Source organism: Eretmochelys imbricata, chromosome 3 (assembly GCF_965152235.1).
Source record: "Eretmochelys imbricata isolate rEreImb1 chromosome 3, rEreImb1.hap1, whole genome shotgun sequence".
Lineage (NCBI taxonomy): Eukaryota > Metazoa > Chordata > Testudines > Cheloniidae > Eretmochelys > Eretmochelys imbricata.
Window position 1 is genome coordinate 50114598 of NC_135574.1, and position 22387 is coordinate 50136984.

The following is a 22387-nucleotide window of genomic DNA, read 5'->3' on the forward strand; positions in this document are numbered from 1 at the left end:
TAGAGCTCTTCAAATAAATGTTTAGGAAACTACTTAATGTTGGGAAAACTACTTATTTCCCTTTAACCTTCTTACTAGAAATACTGAACTGTCTTCACTGAAGCTTCCAAAAGAATTCAACATGAAGCAGAGAGCAAAGATGGAAACTATAGGTCTGAAACGTTAAATTATGGAAAAGTTCCACTGAGAATAGGAGCTTAAAATGGAAAGTGTTAGGTATTCTTACCTAGAGGTATTGCTTCCAATAACATAGCATTTTAAAAAAATTGTATTAGAATTATATTTGTTGAAACCTGGTGACATATTTCACATGACATTTTGTGTCTCAGATTTTGTTTTTCTATGTAATTTGAAAAAAAACCCTTTTTTTACATTAAAATGATGTGAAACTTTTTATTTGAATTTCAAAGGCACTCTTGCTCCAAATTTGCCTGTCAATTGAGGTTTGATCTCTGAAAGATAGTTTAATATGTTAATAATTCTGTAATTGTGTCAGCCTCAATCCTCTAGGGAGATACACACAAATAAAAGGGTTTGCTTACTCAGAGCTTCCTGTAAAATCTATTTAATTGTGTAAAAACAGAAGAAGCAGGGGGATGGGGAGATAAACATTAATCTTTGATACTTATAATGCAAGGAACTATTCAGAAACTATGGGCCTGATCCTGTAACTAGACCCACCAGGTTGGAACTCTACACATCTGCCAACACATACAGAGAAAGTAGGACTTGAGGCCTAAAAGATTAATTTCTTAATGTTCCTGAATGTTGTTCTGATGTGCAATATTAACATTAACATGAAAAGGACCTGCTTGTTTCAACAGATACATCATCTTTGGCAATCTGGTTAAGATGGGCACAAATCCTGTTCTTGTAGTCCATGGTGGAGCTTGGGCAATACCAGATGAGTTTGCTGAAAGAAGCATCCTGGGAGTGAAAAATGCAGTTAAGAGTGGCTTTGCAGTGTTGGAAATGGGAGGAAGTTCAATGAAGGCTGTAGAAATTGCTGTGCGGGCCTTAGAAGATGATACTGTGTTTGATGCAGGTATTGTGATTTTAAAAAAACCCAAACTCTTAAATACTTTAAATCATCTTAGTTTTGATATATCCACAATGTTGCCTCAAGAGTTCTCTCCATTTTGTGTTTATCTTTTATGCTGCTTCTTAAGTGTTGTTACATCTGCCCACCAAAGATCTTTATTTACACATTTCCTATGGAGCTGATTCAGTGCTGGATGATATGTTTCTTCTTTGTGCTGTTCAGTAATTGCTATTTTTTCAAAAAGTATTTACTGTTGTATGGGTGGTTGAGAGATTTATAGCTAAGGTTGGATTTTAGCAGATATCCGCTTGCTTTTTAGCAAGGGTAGTGAACAAAACTTTGAGGCTTTTTGATGTTTTCTCTGAATATTTTACAATTCAATTTCAAGGTTTAATCTGTTAAATCAGAGTTCCTAATAATATGAGTCCACAAAACAAGAAAAAATCCTATAGGTTAATAAATGTTTAAACAACTGCCATTACTGTGATGCTTCCCAGGGGTATGCAGGGTTGTGAGGCACCTTGCTACCACCTGTCCTTAGCATGAGGGAGCCTTGTCTGTGGAGCCTTGCGTGGATATAAAATTTATATTTGTGGATACAAAATGGATATCTGCAGGGCTGAACCATGGGGCAAAAGCAGCAGCATGTCAGGCCACTGCTCACAGGAGCCAGCACCCAGCCAAGGCTCCTCTGACATGGTTGTACTGTCCCCAGCCCTGCCCATTGGGGCTGGCACCAAGCTCACAGGCAGCTGTCCCTGGTCATACTAGTGTGTGCAAGTGGCTCATATGCTCCCGGACAGGAGACATGGACTGTTGTGTGGAAGGGATTGCTGTTTGGGAGTGTGTGAGTCACTTTGTTTATAGAGAAAGCAAGTATAAGTTTATTTAATGCACAACAGAGATTCAAACTATAGCAAGCAGAAATATTGAAAACAAAGGGCTAAATATAAAATAAAAACTTAACATGCATACTGGAGCCTAAACTTAACCACCAATTCGCTGCCGTAATATAGAGCAAAACCTCACCCCAAATCCGGCCAGCCAGGCTTGACTGGGATCTTCTGTTCATGAGACAAGTTGAACTGTCTTCTTGCCTCCTCAGTGGAAAGATCGAGAGTTTGTGCACTTATGCACCTCTCTGCGAGCTTGCACCCAGAGGTCCCTGGGTCCATAGATGCCGTGTTTCTAATCAGCCGGGGTGTGCTCCTCCCCCTGACCCATTTTGCCTTGGTCCCTTCCCACTCCACCCCTTTGCCCCAAGGCCCCACCCCTGCCCCGCCCCTTCCCCTCCCCTGAGCACACTGTGCCCTCTTTCCTCCCCCCAGTGCCTCCTGATGCTGCAAAACAGCTGATCCACAGCATGCGCTTGGCGGTGGGAGGGAGGTGGAGGTGCTTATCTGTGGGGCCCACCAGTGGGCAGGAGGTGCTGAGAGGAGGGGGAGGTGCTGATGGGGGGCTGCCAGTGGATGCTCAGCACCCACCACTTTTTCCTGCGGGTGCTCCAGCCCCAGAGCACCCATGGAGTCGGTGCCTGTGCCTGGGTCCCAGTTAATTAATCTCTCTGTGAATAATGACAGCCACTTAAAAACACAAGGTACCAGGGACTGCTTCAGCTTGATGGGAAGGATGTTTTTTTTGCTAGGGTATAGATGATGATGTGCAGTTCCATTCATGGGCTGGGTAAACTCCCACCTAGAGATCATCAACTTCAGGACATCGTGGCATGGAGGGGAGGCTGGAACTGGGCCTGAACTGGGAACAGGATTTGGACAATTGCTGGTGCTGCAGTCAGACTTTGGTTGTTCTGGAACCTGCTGGCCACAAGTCCCAGCACGTGCTCAAACAGGCCCCTCTACAGCTGGTGCTCTTCTTGCTGTTGCTGGTGGTCCTGCCACTTACGGCATGGCAGTGGGAGATGCAATGCACAACCATCCTCTCCAACATGCTGTCATCTACAGCCAGATTCTTCCAATCCCATTCCAACACCTCTCTGCAGATTGAAGAGGTGGTCAGATCTCTTGATGAAATCCCCATGCATCTTCATCAACATTTATTCCTTCTACATCCAAGGTTCTGGATCCTGGTGTTGTCCTCCCAGGTGAATGCCTCACTTGCATTGAGAATAGTATATTTTTCTGTCTGGAGGGGATAAAAGTTTTTCCTCTTTAACTTTCTGCATCACAGGCTGGGAAAAGTGACAAGGGTTTTCTCCTGGGCATTCATTCTCCTCCATCTCTGCGTTTCTCTGCCTTGAAGCTGCTTGGTCCTCAGGATCCTCCCCAACTTCGCAATGAGAAAATCTGTATTTAAACTTTTTAATTTAAAAAAGCAGTTTGAGGGCTTGGGTGTGTCAAGCAACAGCAGAATGGTACTGGTGATAGGGTTAGCCTGTGGTGGCACTGGAAGATGTGAACTTGCTTGAGATCCCTGCGTGGAAGAGAGAACGCTTTTTTTCCCAAGCCTCTGGGAGAAAACCATCCCCCTGTGTCATTGAGCTGTTCTGTTGTCTGGGGTGACTGATGGGCAGATTAATGACTGGAGGGCTTTCTCAAGGCATAGTATTGCCAGCTGGTCAAGTGTGGCGTTGCATGTGCTTCCTGCCTCAGTTTCTTCCTCCCCCAATTTTTCTTTCTCTCTCCCCGAGAGCTTCATATAGCTCATCTCTCCAGCTGGGTCACTCTCAAAATTCAGTCCCTTTTCAGGGTAACAGAAGTCCAAACAACCCAAAAGTATTCTCCTCTTCAGCCCACCCCCGGACTCCCTGTAAGTGTCTGCACTCTGGGGCAGAACACTGCCTCCCATGCTCTTTCCCTGGAGTCCCCTCATAGTCCCAGCCATTCTGGGCTGCCTTTCAGTCTCTCTGGTTCAGTTTCCCTGAGTCTCAGGCTGCTTCCCTAGAATCTTCCAGCCCCTACTTCAGGTGTCTCCCAGAGGAACCTAGCTTGCTCCCTCAAACTGAGTTTTCGTAGTCCTTTCAAAGAAATCACCCAGCTGATCAGGACCAGCTGGGGTAGGAGAGAGTAGTTAATCCAACACAAATGTGTCTGAGCCCAGCTACCCTTAAATGACCACTCAACCTGTGACAAGCGGACGACTGAGCTACAAAAAGTGGAAGGATGAAAAATTTTCTCTGCTAAGAAACCTGATAGACCGTTTGGAGTTCCTGCTACATGAGAAGTACTTCTGCATCATTATGAAGGCACCCAAAATTAGTTCCTGATCCTGCAAACACTTACATATGTGCTTATATTTACTACTGTGAGTAACTCAATTGCTGTCAATGCAACAATTCACAATAGTAAAGTTAAGCATGTTCATTTGAGTTTACAGGACTGGGATCAATGTGGACTAACATTTAGACCAATTTAGACCTAGTTCATTATCCAGTAGCTTAAAACCACCACAGATTCCATTGGAAGAACTGACACGGATCAGAGCCCTTGTGGAGATGGAGGATGCAAGGTGAGTGATCTCTGGTAAACTTATTAGGATGCAAGTAGGTTCTTTTATTATTTTTAATATGTCTTTGGAGTAAAATATGCTTGCTCAGAAGGAACCAGGTGGTAACATAACATTACATTGTGTACCATCTCTGAGGGGAGAAGCAAAATAGGCCTGCTTAGGCAGACTGTCTTTTTCTGGGAATAATACAGTGAAGGCAGGGAACTCTTCAGCCTCGAAATACACTGGTCACCAGGGAGAGAGATTCAGATCTCCACCCAAGAAAGGCAACAGCTAGAAGGCCGGAAGGCTGAGGGTGCTCATTCTTTTCCCTCCCCTCTCTTTCCTCTCAGTACACATGCTCATGTTTGATTGTTGCCTCTTCAGTTTCAGCCTTGCTACCACTGCTCGACATACCTCTTGCATGGTGTCACAGTTCAGGGCAACTGCACCTGTATTTCCCCTTAGTGGTCCAGCAGGGGCAGCTGGATGTTGGACCCGTATTTCTGACAGACTTTGCAAGTACTCTGGAACTTGATATTCCACAAACCAGGAAACAGACCTATTCCCTAAGCCAGTGTTATTTTCTGAAGTTTGGGCTGCCCTTAAAAATGCTAATGCCAGTTTGAGAAAAAGCACGCTGCTATGTATGCCCGGTGTAACTATGCTTGTCCCTGTGTTTGCTGGCCTTGCTTGTCTTGTATTGCATAAAACTTCTACCCTCCCGCATATAGTACCCTGCACGACTGTAACAGGCGGTGGTGGCCTTTTTTGTTGTCTATCTCCCTGACCATATCAACAATGTTGAGTTATTCTCTTACCCATCTGAGACAATGGTTGTCCTTCTGGTCTGTTCCTCCATCTCCTCCCCAAACGGATTGGACTGGCTGTATCACAAAATGGTGAGTGTCTGCTCTGCCTTAGTCAAGATTGCTGTGGACAGCCCTAGTTTCAGCTCCTCCTCTGAATCCTCAGTACTTGGTTGCCTCCACCCCTTGAATCCTGGACACGTCAAGTGCCCAAGGTACATGGTCTCCCTGCTTTGGGCACTGCTGAGCACCCAGTGCAGCTCCTGATAGAAAAGGGGAGTTCTGGGATGGGTGTTGTGGTTCTTTGCCTGGCAGTATGGATTCTTCAGGAATTTTAACTTCTGCTGGCACTAAGGTCCAGTTTGGTGGATCTCTTCATCTGACTTACTGGAGATTCAATTATTAGTCTTGCACTCAAATACATATGTCTTTCTGGCCTCATACTACATGTTCTCAATAACTTTGATGTCTGCTTCAATCCAAGTAGAAGCATGCTGATTTGCTTTTGTGGATGTCATATGATTTGAATAAGTGCAACAGGAGCACTATACAGATGTTACAGTTACAGAAAGTTGTGTACTAAGGTAGGGTCCAAATACCAAAGCAGGTTATTTATACTGCCTGGAGTTGACTTTATAGAACTAGGGATAAATAGGTAGACACAACAGAGGCCCCAGGGGGAATTTTGGAAAGTTGTGGGGGGATGTGTCCGTACAGCAAATAATAGCTCAAGTGTCAGCAGCACTTGATCTTCAGCGGCCCCAGCTCAAGTTTAAAGCACCACCGCTTGAGCTAGAGATTTTTCTGTGTGGATGGGAGTCAGGTTAGGGTAACACTCAAGTTATATCTTGAGTTAACTTTGCAATAAAGCCAAGGCTTTATTCTAAATGTTCATAAGTATCCACCAGATCCCAGTCCTGTAAACTCAAATGAACATGCTTAACTTTACTATTGTGAATTGTTGCATTGACAGCAATTGAGTTACTCACAGTAGTAAATATAAGCACATATGTAAGTGTTTGCAGGATCAGGAACTAATTTTGGGTGCCTCCATTTTTTAAGCTTGATTTTTTTTAAGCTCAGCATCCAAAATCTTACACACTCACAAGAGCACTAAAGAACATTCTTTCCTGACTACCTCATGAAAAATGTCAACTGTTTCTCTTTGCGTTTAATATAATGTAAGTTGGAACAAAGAGTTTATGAAGTTTGATATTTATTTTCATTTGATTTTTTTCCTTTACTGTTCTGTAATGTGAAAAAGCCCGTTCTGTTTTGTGACATAGTTAAAGTGAAATTATTCAGTTGTCACTGTGGTGTCTGTAATAGCTGAATTCTGCTGTACTACAAATAACAGGGATAAAAATATTCCCCTTCTTTTCTACTTGCTGGAAGGTATAGTGAGGAGAGGATAGAATTTGACTTAACACAAGGAAGTTTAAAGTTGCCCTCTGGCAGGCAATTCCCCATCAGACACTCTGTACCCTATTTTTTCATCTCTCATTTTTCAACCCAATTGATTAGCTAGAGTTATTTTTATTTTTACTTCCGAGTGGCAGTAGGAAAGAAACACTGAAGAAATATTTCTTTCTGAGAAGTAGATGGGCATAGATGCAACTGAGGGTAAAATTTGACCCACCATCACTTTCCAAAGTTGAACCAATTAAGTTCCACTAGGAGATAAGCAACAAGATGCTAACAAAATGAAATGCACAACCATTAGTAATAATAACAATGAAACCCCATTCCACTGTTCACCTCTCTTTCTTTTCCTAATCCTTATGTGATTTTTTTTTTGTGATGTTCCCCTGGTGTTATCCGGACTGGTGATCTGCTAGCTCATTCCAATCCTTGACTCTGGGAGCCAGCCTTACCCTGCTCTGCTGTGAGAACCCCCACTCCTGGGCTGTTCATGCACAGCCTCTGGCATGTAAGCTGCTCCTTGGATTGTGCAACCAAATGATACTAGCCAATATCTCCAGTCGCAGACGCAACCCTAGGAACCTCCATCTTGCAGTGTCCACTTATGCCCACTGGACGCTTCAAGCTTATATGAGTTTATCAATTTAACAAAGAAATTGATGTGTACCAGGCTTGTTATCCCAAGGGGAGTCTCTGACATGCTTCAAAACAAACTCACGGCTTCAGGTAGAATAAAGAAAGATTTTAAATGATTATAAGTCAAAGCATAAGTCAGATTTGGTCAAATGAAATAAAAGCAAAACACATTCTAAGCTGATCTTAACACTTTCAGTGCCTGTACAAACTTAGATGCTTCTCACCACAGGCTGGCTAGTTGCTCTTCAGCCAGGCACTCCCTTTTGATCAGCGCTTTAGTCACTTGGTGGTGATGTTTGTAGATGGAGGTGGTAGAGAGAGGAAGAGCATGGCAAACATCTCTCCCTTTTATCATGTTCTTTCTTCCTTCTTGGCTTTGCCCCCCCTCCCACCTCCTTCAGAGTCAGGTGAGCATTACCTCACCACAGTCCCAAACTGACCAAAGGAAGTGGAGTGACTCACTCGAGAGTCCTTTGTTGCTGCCTAGGCCAGTGTCCTTTGTTCTTGTGAGGCTGGGCTGGGTTTTGTCCTCAGCAAGCCCTGATGAGGTGTGAACTGCCCCTCTGCTCTTGGAGAGTTCTTGCCTGGGCTTGCTTTAAGCCATGAGGACACATTTTCAGCCTCATAACTATATACGTGAAATTACAACCTATAACATTACTATAACAACAATGCTCAGTACATCATGAGCCTTCCGAAGTCACCCAACATGACAAACTTTTCATTAGATACCACACAGTCATATTATAAGTATGAACATGGGGGTGTAGGGTGTTCCCCCAAGGTCACATTTATCATTTCCAACTCCCACCCATTTTGCTTTCCCTCCATTCTTTGTTTTCCCCCTTCTTCTCACTCCTATACATTTTCCTCTCCTCTCGCCATGGGCCTTAGGGCATGGCTACACTTGCAGATGTAGAGCGCCAGGAGTTAAACCAGCCTTTGGAGATCGCAGCAGGGAAAATGCTGCAGTGTGTTCACGCTGTCAGCTGCAAGAGCAATGACGTGGCCACATTAGCAGCTCTTGCAACGCAGTGCATTGTGGTAGGTATCCCAGTGTGCAAGTGGCTACAGCGTGCTTTTCAAATTGGGGCGGGGGAGGGATGGGGTGGATGGAGTGTGAAAGGGAGTGCGTTGTGTGTATCTGGGGGGAGAGACTGTGTTTTGGGGCACAGAGAGTGTGTCAGCATGCAGTCTTGTAAGTTCAGTTGTGGCAGAGGGAAGGGAGAAACCATAACATCAGCCCCCACCCCCACGTCTCTCTCTCTCTTTCTCACACACACGCCTGCCTCTGCAGCAGAAGCATTTCACAGTAATGGTTTGCTTTGTCCCGGAGCAAATAAGCATGTCGGCTGTCAGAAACGGAGATTTGAAAAGGGGTATCAGGATAACTGCAGCTGAGTTCAAAACAATGACAAGAGTGGCCACTTGACTTCAAGGGATTCATAGAATCATAAAATATCAGGGTTGGAAGGAACCTCAGGAGGTCATCTAGTCCAACCCCCTGCTCAAAGCAGGACCAGTCCCCAATTTTTGCCCCAGATCCCTAAATGGCCCCCTCAAGGATTGAACTCACAACCCTGGGTTTAGCAGGCCAATGCTCCAACCACTGAGCTAGCCCTCCCCCAAATTATGGAACATTTCTAGAGGCCATTCACAGCACAGTAAAGCAACATGTTGTCCACACTGACACCCGGGCGTTTCAGCCAGGGCGCAGCAAGCTTTATGCTTCTCGTAGAGGTGGATTACCAGGAATGCTCCAGCTACAGAGTCCAGGCGCTCTACCTGCCTTGCCAGTGTGGACACCTCAGGAGTTAGGGTGCCCGGGGCTGATTTAATGCGCTCTAACTTGCAAGTGTAGCCAAGGCCATAATCATAAAGATCCAGATTGCTTGTGTGTAACTTGTAGCTACATTTTTCCTTCCACTCCCCAGTCTTCCATCTCCACACCTCAGTTTCGCTTGTACTCCTTCTTTATCTTCCCCCTTGTGTTCTCTCTTTCAAACAAATATTAGGACAGGCCTTTTTTGGAGCTGATTAGGGACTTCATTAGAGAGAGTGCCCAAATTTTGAGGTCTTTTAAAGTTAGTTCAGTTTCAGGGAGGAAAGGCAGATTAACATCAGAGCCAGTGACGATTCATCAAATGAAATTCAGGAATGGAAAAAATGTGACACACAAATTCTTTTTTGAAGAGAGCTCTTGGTCTATCACCTAGCATTTTAATTTCTGGGATCACATCTTTCCCTATTGTTCATTCCATGTTTCTTTCCTTTCTTGCCATTATCCTCCCTGTATTTCTATTTCTCCACATATCTTCCTGTATATTGTGAGACTTGTGACAAAATAACAATAGTTAGTAATATTTAATTTTTCTTCTTAAAGACCCTGATCCTGGAGTCATGTTAGTGTGTGAAAACCTCAGCTTTAATTCTTTTTAAAAGAATGTTTCTAGACACCATGGTGGTGGAGAAAAGCTTGGAAATGTAAACCCTAAATGCTCAAAAACTAAAAGGCAAGTAAAGTCAGCTAGTGAACCACCTGTCTGGGTGCAGTCAAAGGTGGCAGTAGAAAAATAAAGGAATCTCTGAGAATATACTTAGTTATAAAAGGAATTTGATAATCAGCGTACTTTCAACTCCCAACTCTGGAATAAATAAATAGAAAATGTTGGAACTGAAACGTCAACCTTTTAGACACAATATATGCCTCTATATAAGGCCCTGGATACTGTTCCTTATGGTACCTATGGTCCCAGAAAAAGTATTCCACAAGAAGGAAGCAGACACATTAGACGAACCGGATGACCACTTATGTTGATGATGTCCTCGTCTGGAGAAACCAGAGAGAGGCATGATGACTTAAGTGAAGATGCTTTGAAATTTAAAAACCAGTATGCCAGGTAGCACATTAGAGCTCAACTGTCTGAGAAATGTTAACTCAAATAAGGCATTAAACAAAATGACACCAAAATAGAGGCTATTTGTGCATGTGCCAATGCCTTAGAATATACAGAAAATGCAGGTTTCTCAAAGTGATCTTTCCTAATTCCTGTCACAAGTGTCCATAGTTATCAGGCCATTTTAGTGCCTAATTCAAAACCTATGAAGTCAGCTGAATCACATTTCAAGGGAAATCATTCATTTTAGCCACAAAATTACTTACAAAAGCAGACCGAGAGTGTCTTTCTATAGTGGCTTTTAATTATTCCTGCAGTAATTCTTTATAGCTTGTTCAAATGCAGTTTGTTTAGTTTAGTTTGCTTAGTAATCTGTACCAACCAATAATACAACATACATTACATAAAATGTGTCTGTTCTGTAAGTGAATGAGTATGGAACCAACTTTCCTGTATATATACTCACAATTTTGAATTAAAAGGTCACTTTCCATAAATACTCCTCAGTAGTCACTGAAAACTAGCTATTTTAGTGAACATGCCTGACAGTAAAACAATTTGCTGGAATAGCTGTAAAATGGATTACAAAAGAGGTTTGGACACAGCTGGAGTGAGTTTGTTTGAATTCATTTAAAATTGTTTGCAGTATTCACCCAGTCCTAGAGGATGAGGATTTATTTGCAGGAGGCCACATCAGCCTACAGAGTATTTGAAGTACTAAGTCACAGAATTATAGAAGGTGATAACAAAATTGATAAAAAGAAATAACCCTTTTCACACCACCTAATTAACCTGTGAAACTCATTGCCCAAATATATCACTGGGGTTTTGAAGGTATTGAAAAAGGACCGCTATGTGGAGAGAGGGTACAGCAGCCAGAAATCCTACAGGGAGCATTAGGAAGGTTTGCCAGAATAGAAAGCTTTCCAGATGACTTTCTGAGCCCAGCAGCCATTTTCACAGCTGTAGCTCTCTAAGAGGCTGTGGGGAAGACTGCATAGAGCCATAATAGTGTAAACAAGTTAAGTAGATGTTATTGGGAATGGGAGGGAAAAGAGCAGGTAAATATACAGTTAGATAGTTCAGGGCTCCTACTGGACCTCATGCAAAACTGTAGGTGGCTCTCAGGTTCTCTGCATACTAGGTTAAATTCTAATGCACTTAAGGAGTTTAGTGTACAAATATTTAGCTGTGCACGTATGTACATCTCAGCCACCCTTAGAGATACACGTTAATCTCAGGCCAGCTCTGTTGAATAGCAAACTGTCATTTACTTCAATGAAAGCAGGGACAAGGGCTGATCAGAAGAGGTCACAGGATTTCCCCTCCCTCCATTCTGAGATCATTCAAAAATGGCTGAATTTTACTTGCTGAATCTTTCCAGATCAAGTTCCCTTTCTGCAGAGAAATTAAATTTTGGCTTGAAAATTAAAAATTTCAGCAAGTTTGAATAAAAAGAAGGGATTCTAACAAACTGTTTTATAGCTTTAAATCTAGCGGTTTGTAGGAGATGTTTAGTAAAAAGAACCAAGAAGAAAACAGATATGAAGCAACAGTTTGTGGTACGAAGAGAGTCTGAGAGTAAGTCTACTTCCAGCTGGGAGGTGTACTCCCAGTTTGATGAGACATACCCATGCTAGTTCTAATTGTGTTAAGGCGCTAACACTAGAGGGTAACTGTGGCAATGCACATGGTGGGAGGGGCTAGCCATCCCGAGTATGCAGGCATCCAACAGACCAGGCACGTAGTCGGGTCAGCTAACCCTCTTGCTGGTCACAGTGCTGTAGCTACACTCTATTTTTAGTGCACTAGCTTGACCAGAACTGGTGCAGGTGTGTCTCCTAAAGATAGGAATTGCACCCTTGGCGTGAAGTGTAGACATATCCATAGTTATTCTATTCAAAAGTAAATTATGTAGTTCACATTTCTTTCCTTGGATAGCTCTGTGCAGCAGGAAGCAGCAGAGATTCAAAGTAAAAGTTGGACTAGAAATATTAAGATAATTAGTAACTGATTCAGGTCCAGGAACAATTTTTTCGGCTGACCTCCATTTGTACATCTAAATCACTCGTGTGCCCAACTTTTTGCCTACTCTCCTTTGCAAATGGTAGAATCTAGAGACGTAAAATATATTTATATACATGTAAGCGGGGGAATAGTCCTGTTATCGCGGGGAATTTTCCTGGCTTCTGTACTACCCTGGTGAAGTGGGCTAGCAAAAGGATCTGAGTCCTTGCTCCCACTTCCTTTACCCAGTTGCCTCCCTGCCCTTGAGGACTCCCCTTCCACTCTCTTGCCTGGCAGAGTTCTCGTAACCCCAACAAGGCTGGGCCCAGGATTCCTGGGGGCTCGACCCCCAACCCTGCTGTGGTCACCTAGGACAGGGACTAGGGTGTCCCTACTCCGGTGTACTCTCTCTGCACTGGGCACTTCTCTGACCCACTGACCATTACATACAAGTTAAAGCAAATGCAAGTTATTCAATCAACAATTAATTTTAAAAAGAATAAGGAAAAATGGGAAAGGTTAAAGGAATCCCATCAACCCGCTCTGTGGCAGGCAACATCACAAACAGCATCTCTGGAACGTCAGGGCAGTTCACAGTCTGTTCCTTGTAAGTCCCAGGCCTTCTTCTCAGGCCCTGGCTGTGCTGCAGGGATGCTGTGGGTTGGACACTTGCTCTGGTGGTGGCCACATGCTCTCAGGCTCCTTCTTCTAGGACCCTTCTTCCCAGTGTTGCCTATGCCCTGTCAAGGTTATGATCCAAGCCTGGCCTGCAGAGCCTCTTGGCTGAGGTGTCCCCCTCGCTCTCCCCAGCTGCTCACGACACCCAGCTCCGGACTGCTCCAGCCCCAGCTCCACCACTGTCTCTGCACTGCTGCTGTTGCTCTGCCTGCAGCTCCTTGGGCTGCTTCTTTAACCCCTCTGCCTCTGGTTGCTACAGCTCTGCTCCCAGGACAGGTCTGCTCTGCAGGCTGCTTCTGTGACTCTGCTCCAGCACTGACCTGCTTCCTGGGCTGCTTTTCTCGCCCCTCTGGCTCTGGTTGCTACAGCTCTGCTCCAGGAAAGGTCTGCTCTCTCTGGGTTGTGCCTCTGGCTTTGGGGCTGCAGCTCTGCTCCCAGGACAGGGTCTGGGCTCTCTGGATCTGGCCCAACTCTGCTCCCCAGCTTAGCTTGGGCACCTGCTTTCTCCTTAGCTCGGCCCCACTCTGTCTGACCTACGTAATTCCAGCTCACACGGAGGATGGCACCTCCCTGGCCTCCTGACTCCCTGATTAGCCTGCCCGCCCCGTCATTCAGGCTGACTTGGAGCATTGGCCTCTCCCCATTGTTCCTGAGGATGATCAGTCTCAGGGTCCTGATTCCCCATTGACCCTTCCCCCTTTTTAGTACTGGGAGCTAGCAACTAAAACACCCCCACTGAATGTTAGTAAGGGGGCAACAGTCCCCTTACATACACACCAACTGGAAAATTTGGTCCCCAATATAGCATTTCAACCCCCCTAATAAGACCTACATTACTGCCTCATGCTCAGACACATGACACATTGAAAAGTATTTAAAAGCTGCAATGAACAGAAGCAGGTCAGATACCTCTGAAATGTTCAATTTACACACAAACAGGCAGACAGCCTGTAAACCATAAGTGAAACCAATTGTAAACCTCTCCACTATGGTCTATAATAGCCTAATAAAAAAGTAGCACTACAGCAGAGCTGATAGTGGAGATAAGCCCCTAGCTGTTCTGACAGTAGATGTTATACAGCTCAATTGAATAAAGGATCCCATTTTTGTTTAAGTTGGGAATGTACTGTATGCAGACCGTTTGCAAAGAAGGGCCTGATCTTTTCTTCTTTTAACATGCAGATATTGTACTGTATTAGATTAACCACTTCCAAAATCACTATTTCAACTAATTTGTGTCTAGGCATCTGTCAAGCTTCCTTCCCCACTCTGAACTCTTGGGTACAGAAGTGGGGACCTGCATGAAAACCTCCTAAGCTCACTTTTACCAACTTAGGTTAAACTTCCCCAAGGTACAAAATTATTTTACTCTTTGCCCTTGGAGTTCCACTGCCACCACCAAACTTTATCTGGGTTCCTGAAAAAATGGAGTTTGGACACGTCTTTCCCCCCAGAATCCTCCCAACCCTTGCACCCCACTTCCTGGGGAAGGTTTGGTAAAAATCCTCACCAATTTGCATAGGTGACCACAGACCCAAACCCTTGGATCTTAGAACAATGAAAAAGCATTCAGTTTCCTTACAAGAAGACTTTTAATAGAAGTAAAAAAAAAAAATCATCTCTCTAAAATCAGGATGGTAAATATCTTACAGGGTAATTAGCGTCAAAACATAGAGAATCCCTCTAGGCAAAACCTTAAGTTGCAAAAAAGACACACAGACAGGAATATTCATTCTATTCAGCACAGCTATTTTCTCAGCCATTTAAAGAAATCATAATCTAACACATACCTAGCTAGATTACTTACTAAGTTCTAAGACTCCATTCCTGTTCTGTCCCCGGCAAAAGCATCATACAGACAGACACAGACCCTTTGTTTTTCTCCCTCCTCCCAGCTTTTGAAAGTATCTTGTCTCCTCATTGGTCATTTTGGTCAGGTGCCAGCGAGGTTACCTTTAGCTTCTTAACCCTTTACAGGTGAGAGGATTTTTCCTCTAGCCAGGAGGGATTTTAAAGGGGTTTTACCCTTCCCTTTATTTTTATGACAGCATCATTGCCTTCTTTATCAGCTATCACAAACCTAAGGCCCCAAACATCTGAGATAAACCATGCATCTATGAACTTTTGTATGATAGGATATTGGATTCTGGGTCTCCTTATTAGAGTCAAATGAACAAACACTTGGTCAGTCAGTATGCATAGGTCATTACTGTGATTGCGCTAAAGCTATGCAGACTTTACCATTTTTTTTAGCAGAATTACATATAAAAGTTTGTTTTTCTATGTGATTTTTTTCATTACCACTCCTCACCTCCACTGATTTTAATTAGTAACTGTTTTAATGAAATCAATATTTTTATGGTGAATACATAATTTTTTCTGTACGTTTGATTTAAGAGTCATTGTGGCTTGGACAGTTTCACTCAAAAAACTTGTCTGCATTTGTTCTGAAGGAGGAAGGTGGGAGTGAAAATTCCTGAATTTGGAATGATTTTGTATTTATTTACATGTCTAGTTTAACTCAGATCAGCAGTGCTTTATAATGGAAATTGCTTCATAAATCGCAACATATTTGAAATATGATACCCCTGAGTTGGTCGTTGGCAGCAGAGACAGAAACTAGGATCTCTGAATCTAAAAGTACAGCTTCTGATACCTGAACTAGAAAAGCAGAGATGGGGACAGAGAGCTATGCACTTTCCAAGACTGGAGAAGCTTGGCCCCAGCTTCAGCAGTTCACCCAGTTCAAATTCCCATATGTGCCACCACGTGTAACCTGACATGCCTGGTACACTCTTGGCAGCAGGGTTTTAACCTGACAACTCTGGATCTTAAAGCATGAGCTTCTGCTACCAGAGCTGAGAGAGACAGCTCTGCTAGCTGAAAAGCTGCATGCTCGTCAGCATCTGAGTGTTCAGCCACTAATGGGGGTCTGAGGACCACACTGAGTAAGCGTGGGTTACACTGTGAGAGTGGAGCATGCTACTGAGGGTGCTGATGTCTAGAACTCCACGCCACTTCTGCTGGCTTACACAGAACTATCTCAGAGATAAGCTGAGCTTTAACAAAACATCCTGTGAAAGGTAGAAATGACTATAGCATGGGTTGGGTGTGGTTTTTCCTTCCATTTGGTTAACCTGACTCACTTCTCCCCTTTTGCTTCTCTCAGCCCTACATAGTGTATGCCTTATTATTCCCCATAATACCTGTGGCAGCTCTCTAAAGAATGTCTATTATAGGTAGGCTCTGACAAACAGCAAGACAGATTATAGAGGAAAAAAAAGTGCACAGTGACCGTCTTTATCTACAGCTTGAAGATTGGTCTGTATATACAATATTGCACTGTGAAAGTAGAAAACTGTATGTGTCTCTGTGGGTGCCATTCAAAAATCAATATTTACCAATAGTTAACACATCACAATACCTGAAATATTGATGTTTTTCTTTTATGAGAAGGGCATGCTGCAGTTTCTCAGATATTGCTTTGTGATAACTCTTGGTAAGAATTTACTGTTTATGTCAACCACTCTACTACAATGCATTGCCTGAGATGGTTGAGCTGAAGGTAACAAGTTTGTCTGTACCATTATTCTCTGTGAAGTACAACAGAGGACATATTAAGGCCAGCAAAATAGATTGTGTTTAATAAAAACACAATAACTGATCATTAGGCTTTCTGCCCTGCACTTGGCCATGACCATCTATCATGGATTAAAGATGTTAATGTCCCTGTGTACACTAGAGTTTACAAACATTGTGGTTTAAAAGGTGTCAGCTAGCAAATTTTGTTACACTCAGTTGTCTGATATCGACAGAGATAGAGTGGGACTGCTTTAACCCTAATGTCTGTCTTTTCTTCCTTATTTTAGTAGTTCCTCGATTTGGTGTCCTCATCCAGACATTTACAACAACTAAAATGTTCTGTAAGTTTAAAGTAAAATTACTACTGAGAAACACAGGGAGAAAATAGTGATAGTCATATAATTCTGTCAGGTGGACACACTGAAATTTAAAAAGATCTCCAAGTATAAATTATATGGCTCTGTAGGAGCCCCCTTGTGGTGTGGCAGTCTCCCCTGCCTCCATTTCCCTTTGACGTTCAGGAATAATCTAATTATACTGTCTTTAAAAATGATATACCCCACCCTCCTGAGGAGGTCTAATTTATTGAGCATTAGCTAGTTCCCAAAAAGACCCACCCCCGTTTTGGTCCTCCCTTGGTTAAGGGCTCCAAGGTCCTCCTCTGGACTGTGAGTTTCTTGGCCTGCCCTCCCTGGTGTGCAAACTCTCCCCTTAAATTCAGGATTTCACAGCCCTTCTTTTGGGGATTGTGACCTTGCTGAATTCTTCCTCTCAGTGGACTATTCTTGACTAGGCTTGGAGCCTGCTTTTTTATTCACTTGGCCAGTCATCTAACCATTCCCTCTAGCCTTCCCAGGTGGGTCTAATGACCCAAATTTCTGTCTCGGCTGACTGGGAGAGAGGGGAATCTTGCTCCACCATCCCTAAAAGTCTCCTGGTCTCAGGGCCTGTGTGCAGTCTGGGCGTTAGCAACATGATGCTGTAAAGCAGTTAAAGGAACACCCAAATTGTGTGCTGTGTCACATCACCATGGTAACTATTGGTTTTGATTATTTTAATCTGTTTGTAATACCGTGATAGATTTATTTTAAATGGAAATTTAAACTCCAGATGATATTTCCCATCAGAGCAGAGTATCAGTTTTAAAGTAGGTCCTATTTGGGCTCTAAATAATACATTGATTTAAACCAATGATTCAAACTTAAGTGTGAAATGTTAAATGAAGGCTATAGTTTAAGATGAAATTTAGGAAAACTAACTGGTTCTCTTTATAGGACATTAAATGCTGAGACAGTCACAAAGATTTATGTGATGATATTGACTCATTTATATAAAGATGCTGAATGTAGTTATAGGAGCAGCTATTAAAATATTCAAAGTCATCTGCTTACGAAAGGACAGTAATAAAAACATTCAATTTCTTAGTGGAATAAAAAATGGGATACAGGTATTGAAAAATGGAAAAGAGCCCCTAAATAAAGCTGAGAGGTCACATTTAATAACAGACTTAATAGAATATAAAACATTGAGAGTAACAGCTCAAATGGTTATAAGAGGAAAAGGAATATATTGGCATACATTTTACTCAAGTATTAAATTTAGTGCTATGGCTCCTAAGATAATGCACAAAGTCAAGACTAAAATTAGGGAACTAAAATTGATACTTAGGGCCAAATTTTATCCTTGGACTTGCATGCACAACTCCTGCTGTCTTCAGTGGGAGTAATTTGCCATCATTCAAGAGCAGAATGTGTCTCTTTGTATAAAAAAAAAAAAGCTAATTTGCAAATAGCAATGTTTGTAGGGGAGGCGGACAAGTATATTCTTCTAAGGAGTTCATTATTTAGGATTTCTTTTCCCATTTCCTCCCTCTTTTTCATCACTAATGCTAGATCTAAACCCTCTTAGAGTCAGTGGGGTTCCTTGTATTGCCTTCAATGGACTTTGGATCTAGTTCTAGGACCTCAAGATTATTAAACAGGGGAAAGTATGTTGATGTAATTATAAGAATTTAACTTTTGAACCTTCTGATTCAGTTTTTAAAATCCCCAAAACATTTTTAACCTTGCCACAATAAGTATGTGACAGAGGCCATATTGGGTTAGACCAGTGGTCCATCTAGCCCAGTATCTTATCTTCCAACAGTGGCCGGTGCCAGGTGCTGCAGAGAGAATGAACAGAACAGGGCAGTTATCAAGTGATCCATCCCCAGTCTTCCAATACCAGGTTCTGGTGGTCAGAGGTTTAGGACCACCCAGAGCATGGGGTTACATCCCTAGCCATCTTGGCTAATAGCGATTGGTGGACCAAACCTCCCTGAACTTATCTAAGTCACCCCATATTAAGATATACAACTAACAGCATATGAAATAACTACACATACTTGTGAGCAAGAAAACATTGTTGCAGGAACTTGGGTCAAATTCATCCCTTGAGTAAAAGTACTAAAAGGGTTTAAACTAGGGATGAATCTGGCCCCTTAAATTTAGAATTTTCTGACTTATTTATGTTTAATGTCCCAAACATAATATTAACATAGAACTTTTATTTCATGTTTTTAAAGACAGAAGCAAATTGAAAGAGAAGAATAATCAAAAATCTTTTGTTAACTTAATTGAGTATCTTGTCTTCCAAAATAGCTGAATAAATGTTCTGGAAGCTCATTATATTAGTGCTCTGAAATAAATTCACTTCTGAACCAAGAGAAATCAAATATGCTACTGAAGATAAAGATGTTAGTCTTGAAGAGCCATTTCAACAATACTAATAAGTGCATATTATCTTTCTTTCTTTCTTTTCGTGCCTAACACTCTCTTGGACATTATTTTTGAGAAAGTTCAATAAATGGAAAACAGGGGTTTAGAAATGAGTGCCAGCACAACTGTAACCATAGTGCTGCTATAAGAGACTTTTAGATGTCTAATTTAATTATTCAAAACTCATTTTGCATATGGGGATCCATTATGCTAGGCATTGTACAAACACAAAATAAATGACAGTCACAGTTCTACATTGCTTAATAGCATATCCGTGAAATTTAAGAACTATGCGAACATTTGGTACCTATTGTGGAAATGGGACTAGTCATCTTCAGGTGAATTTAATAACTGGGGGCGAAAGCTGTGGTGAAGGTGAAAAACTGATGGATGTCACATCTGTCACTCTGAGAAACTGAAAAGATCACAAATAGGGCTAAATCTCATCTAGGTTTATTGGCAGGACATGAAGGGGATTGTGACAAGTATGGCAATATCCTGGATAAATGTTATTGAATTAAGTTTAATTATTTCAGGAGCTCATTGTATTCAAAACACAAATGTTTGTGTTACTGTGGGATTGTATGTAACTTGTCTAGGAGACATGGCTAATGAGCTTCAGAGGACTTTTACACAATGGGCTAAGACAAGAATGAACGTTAGTTGGGAGGGTTTCCTAGAAAATATTTGGGAGGAGGTGAATACAAATGCCCATTTCTGGACCTGATCTTTTGAAGCTTCGCCCTGGGGAGGAAATCTACATCTACGAATTACCTATGCCCAATATCAGAAGGACCAAATGGCATAAAGAAGTAACTCAGATTCATGGGGCTTCTTGTTGTGAGCAAAAGGAGTTATGAACTTCTGATCGCAGGAAAACCCTGAGTGGGGGGGGGAGGGGGAAGGGGGGAGAGGAAGGATTTAAAGGACAGTTCACTGGCCAGTGCCTTTGTTGGAGTTAGGGGGTGATCTCTGATAAGTTTATCAGTATGCGTGTAGGTTCTTTTACAGTTTTAATGTTTTCTCCATTATACTCTTACATTAAGAATAAATGTGCTTGCTTATAAAGTGCTGTGTGGTAATCAATACACCATTACCATCGCTGAGGAGAAAAGTAAAGCAGACCTGCTTAACTGGCCTGCAGTCTGATTTTGCTGGGTAGGCAGGGAATTGTGCAGCCTGAAAATAACCTGGTCAGGAGGAACGGAGTTGGGTGTCTCTGCTCAAAAGAAACTCCAGGCCAGTCAGCCTCACCTCAGTCCCCGGAAAAATCATGGAGCAGGTCCTCAAAGAATCAATCCTGAAGCACTTACATGAGAGGAAAGTGATCAGGAACAGTCAGCATGGATTCACCAAGGGAAGGTCATGCCTGACTAATCTAATCGCCTTCTATGATGAGATTACTGGTTCTGTGGATGAAGGGAAAGCAGTGGATGTATTGTTTCTTGACTTTAGCAAAGCTTTTGACACGGTCTCCCACAGTATTCTTGTCAGCAAGTTAAAGAAGTACAGGCTGGATGAATGCACTATAAGGTGGGTAGAAAGTTGGCTAGATTGTCGGGCTCAACAGGTAGTGATCAATGGCTCCATGTCTACTTGGCAGCCGGTGTCAAGTGGAGTGCCCCAGGGGTCGGTTCTGGGGCCGGTTTTGTTCAATATCTTCATAAATGATCTGGAGGATGGTGTGGATTGCACTCTCAGCAAATTTGCGGATGATACTAAACTGGGAGGAGTGGTAGATATGCTGGAGGGCAGGGATAGGATACAGAGGGACCTAGACAAATTGGAGGATTGGGCCAAAAGAAATCTGATGAGGTTCAATAAGGATAAGTGCAGGGTCCTGCACTTAGGACGGAAGAACCCAATGCACAGCTACAGACTAGGGACCGAATGGCTAGGCAGCAGTTCTGTGGAAAAGGACCTAGGGGTGACAGTGGACGAGAAGCTGGATATGAGTCAGCAGTGTGCCCTTGTTGCCAAGAAGGCCAATGGCATTTTGGGATGTATTAGTAGGGGCATAGCGAGCAGATCGAGGGATGTGATCGTCCCCCTCTATTCAACATTGGTGAGGTCTCATCTGGAGTACTGTGTCCAGTTTTGGGCCCCACACTACAAGAAGGATGTGAATAAATTGGAGAGAGTCCAGCGAAGGGCAACAAAAATGATTAGGGGTCTGGAACACATATGAGACGAGGCTGAGGGAACTGGGATTGTTTAGTCTGCAGAAGAGAAGAATGAGAGGGGATTTGATAGCTGCTTTCAACTACCTGAGAGGTGGTTCCAGAGAGGATGGTTCTAGACTATTCTCAGTGGTAGAAGAGGACAGGACAAGGAGTAATGGTCTCAAGTTGCAGTGGGGGAGTTTTAGGTTGGATATTAGGAAAAACTTTTTCAGTAGGAGGGTGGTGAAACACTGGAATGCGTTACGTAGGGAGGTGGTAGAATCTCCTTCCTTAGAAGTTTTTAAGGTTAGGCTTGACAAAGCCCTAGCTGGGATGATTTAATTGGGGATTCGTCCTGCTTTGAGCAGGGGGTTGGACTAGATGACCTCCTGAGGTCCCTTCCAACCCTGATATTCTATGATTCTGTGATTCCAAAGATAGAATCCTAAAAGAGTGGGGCCTTCCTGGACCATAGGGGGCAATACAGGTGCAGTGCCCTGGAGTGTGAGAGAGATATCTTTTTTTTTAATTTTGTTTACTACCTCTCCAATTCAATGTTTGTTGGATTAAGATCACCAATAAATTACATGAAGAATTAAAGTGCAGGTCCATTCAGAAAAGTGACCACAGAAGTGGCATTCTGGGATTCCATGTTTATTTTTCTATTGACTGAGTTTAAATTTCCTTAGTTTATAATAACATAAGAATAGCCATACTGGGTCACACCAAACGTCCATCTAACCCAGTATCCTGTCTTCTGACAGTGGCCAATACCAGGTGCCCCAGAGGGAATGAACGGAACAGGTAATCATCAAGTGATCCATCCCCTGTCGTCCATTCCCAGCTTCTGGCAAACAGAGGCTAGGGAACCATCCCTGTCCATCCTGGATAATAGCCATTGATGGACCTATCCTCCATGAATTTATCTAATTCTTTTTTGAACCCTGATATA

General features: G+C 42.8%; 1 protein-coding gene across 1 annotated transcript in view; it reads left to right on the forward strand.

Moving 5' to 3' along the window:
* Window positions 1-852: 852 nt before the first annotated feature.
* Window positions 853-22387, forward strand: part of LOC144262011 (isoaspartyl peptidase/L-asparaginase-like) — a 225861-nt gene continuing 204326 nt past the window's right edge. Inside the window, exon 1 of the mRNA XM_077811604.1 lies at window positions 853-1045. Within this exon, the coding sequence (XP_077667730.1) occupies window positions 853-1045 (193 nt within the window). The remainder of the gene's footprint in view (window positions 1046-22387) is intronic.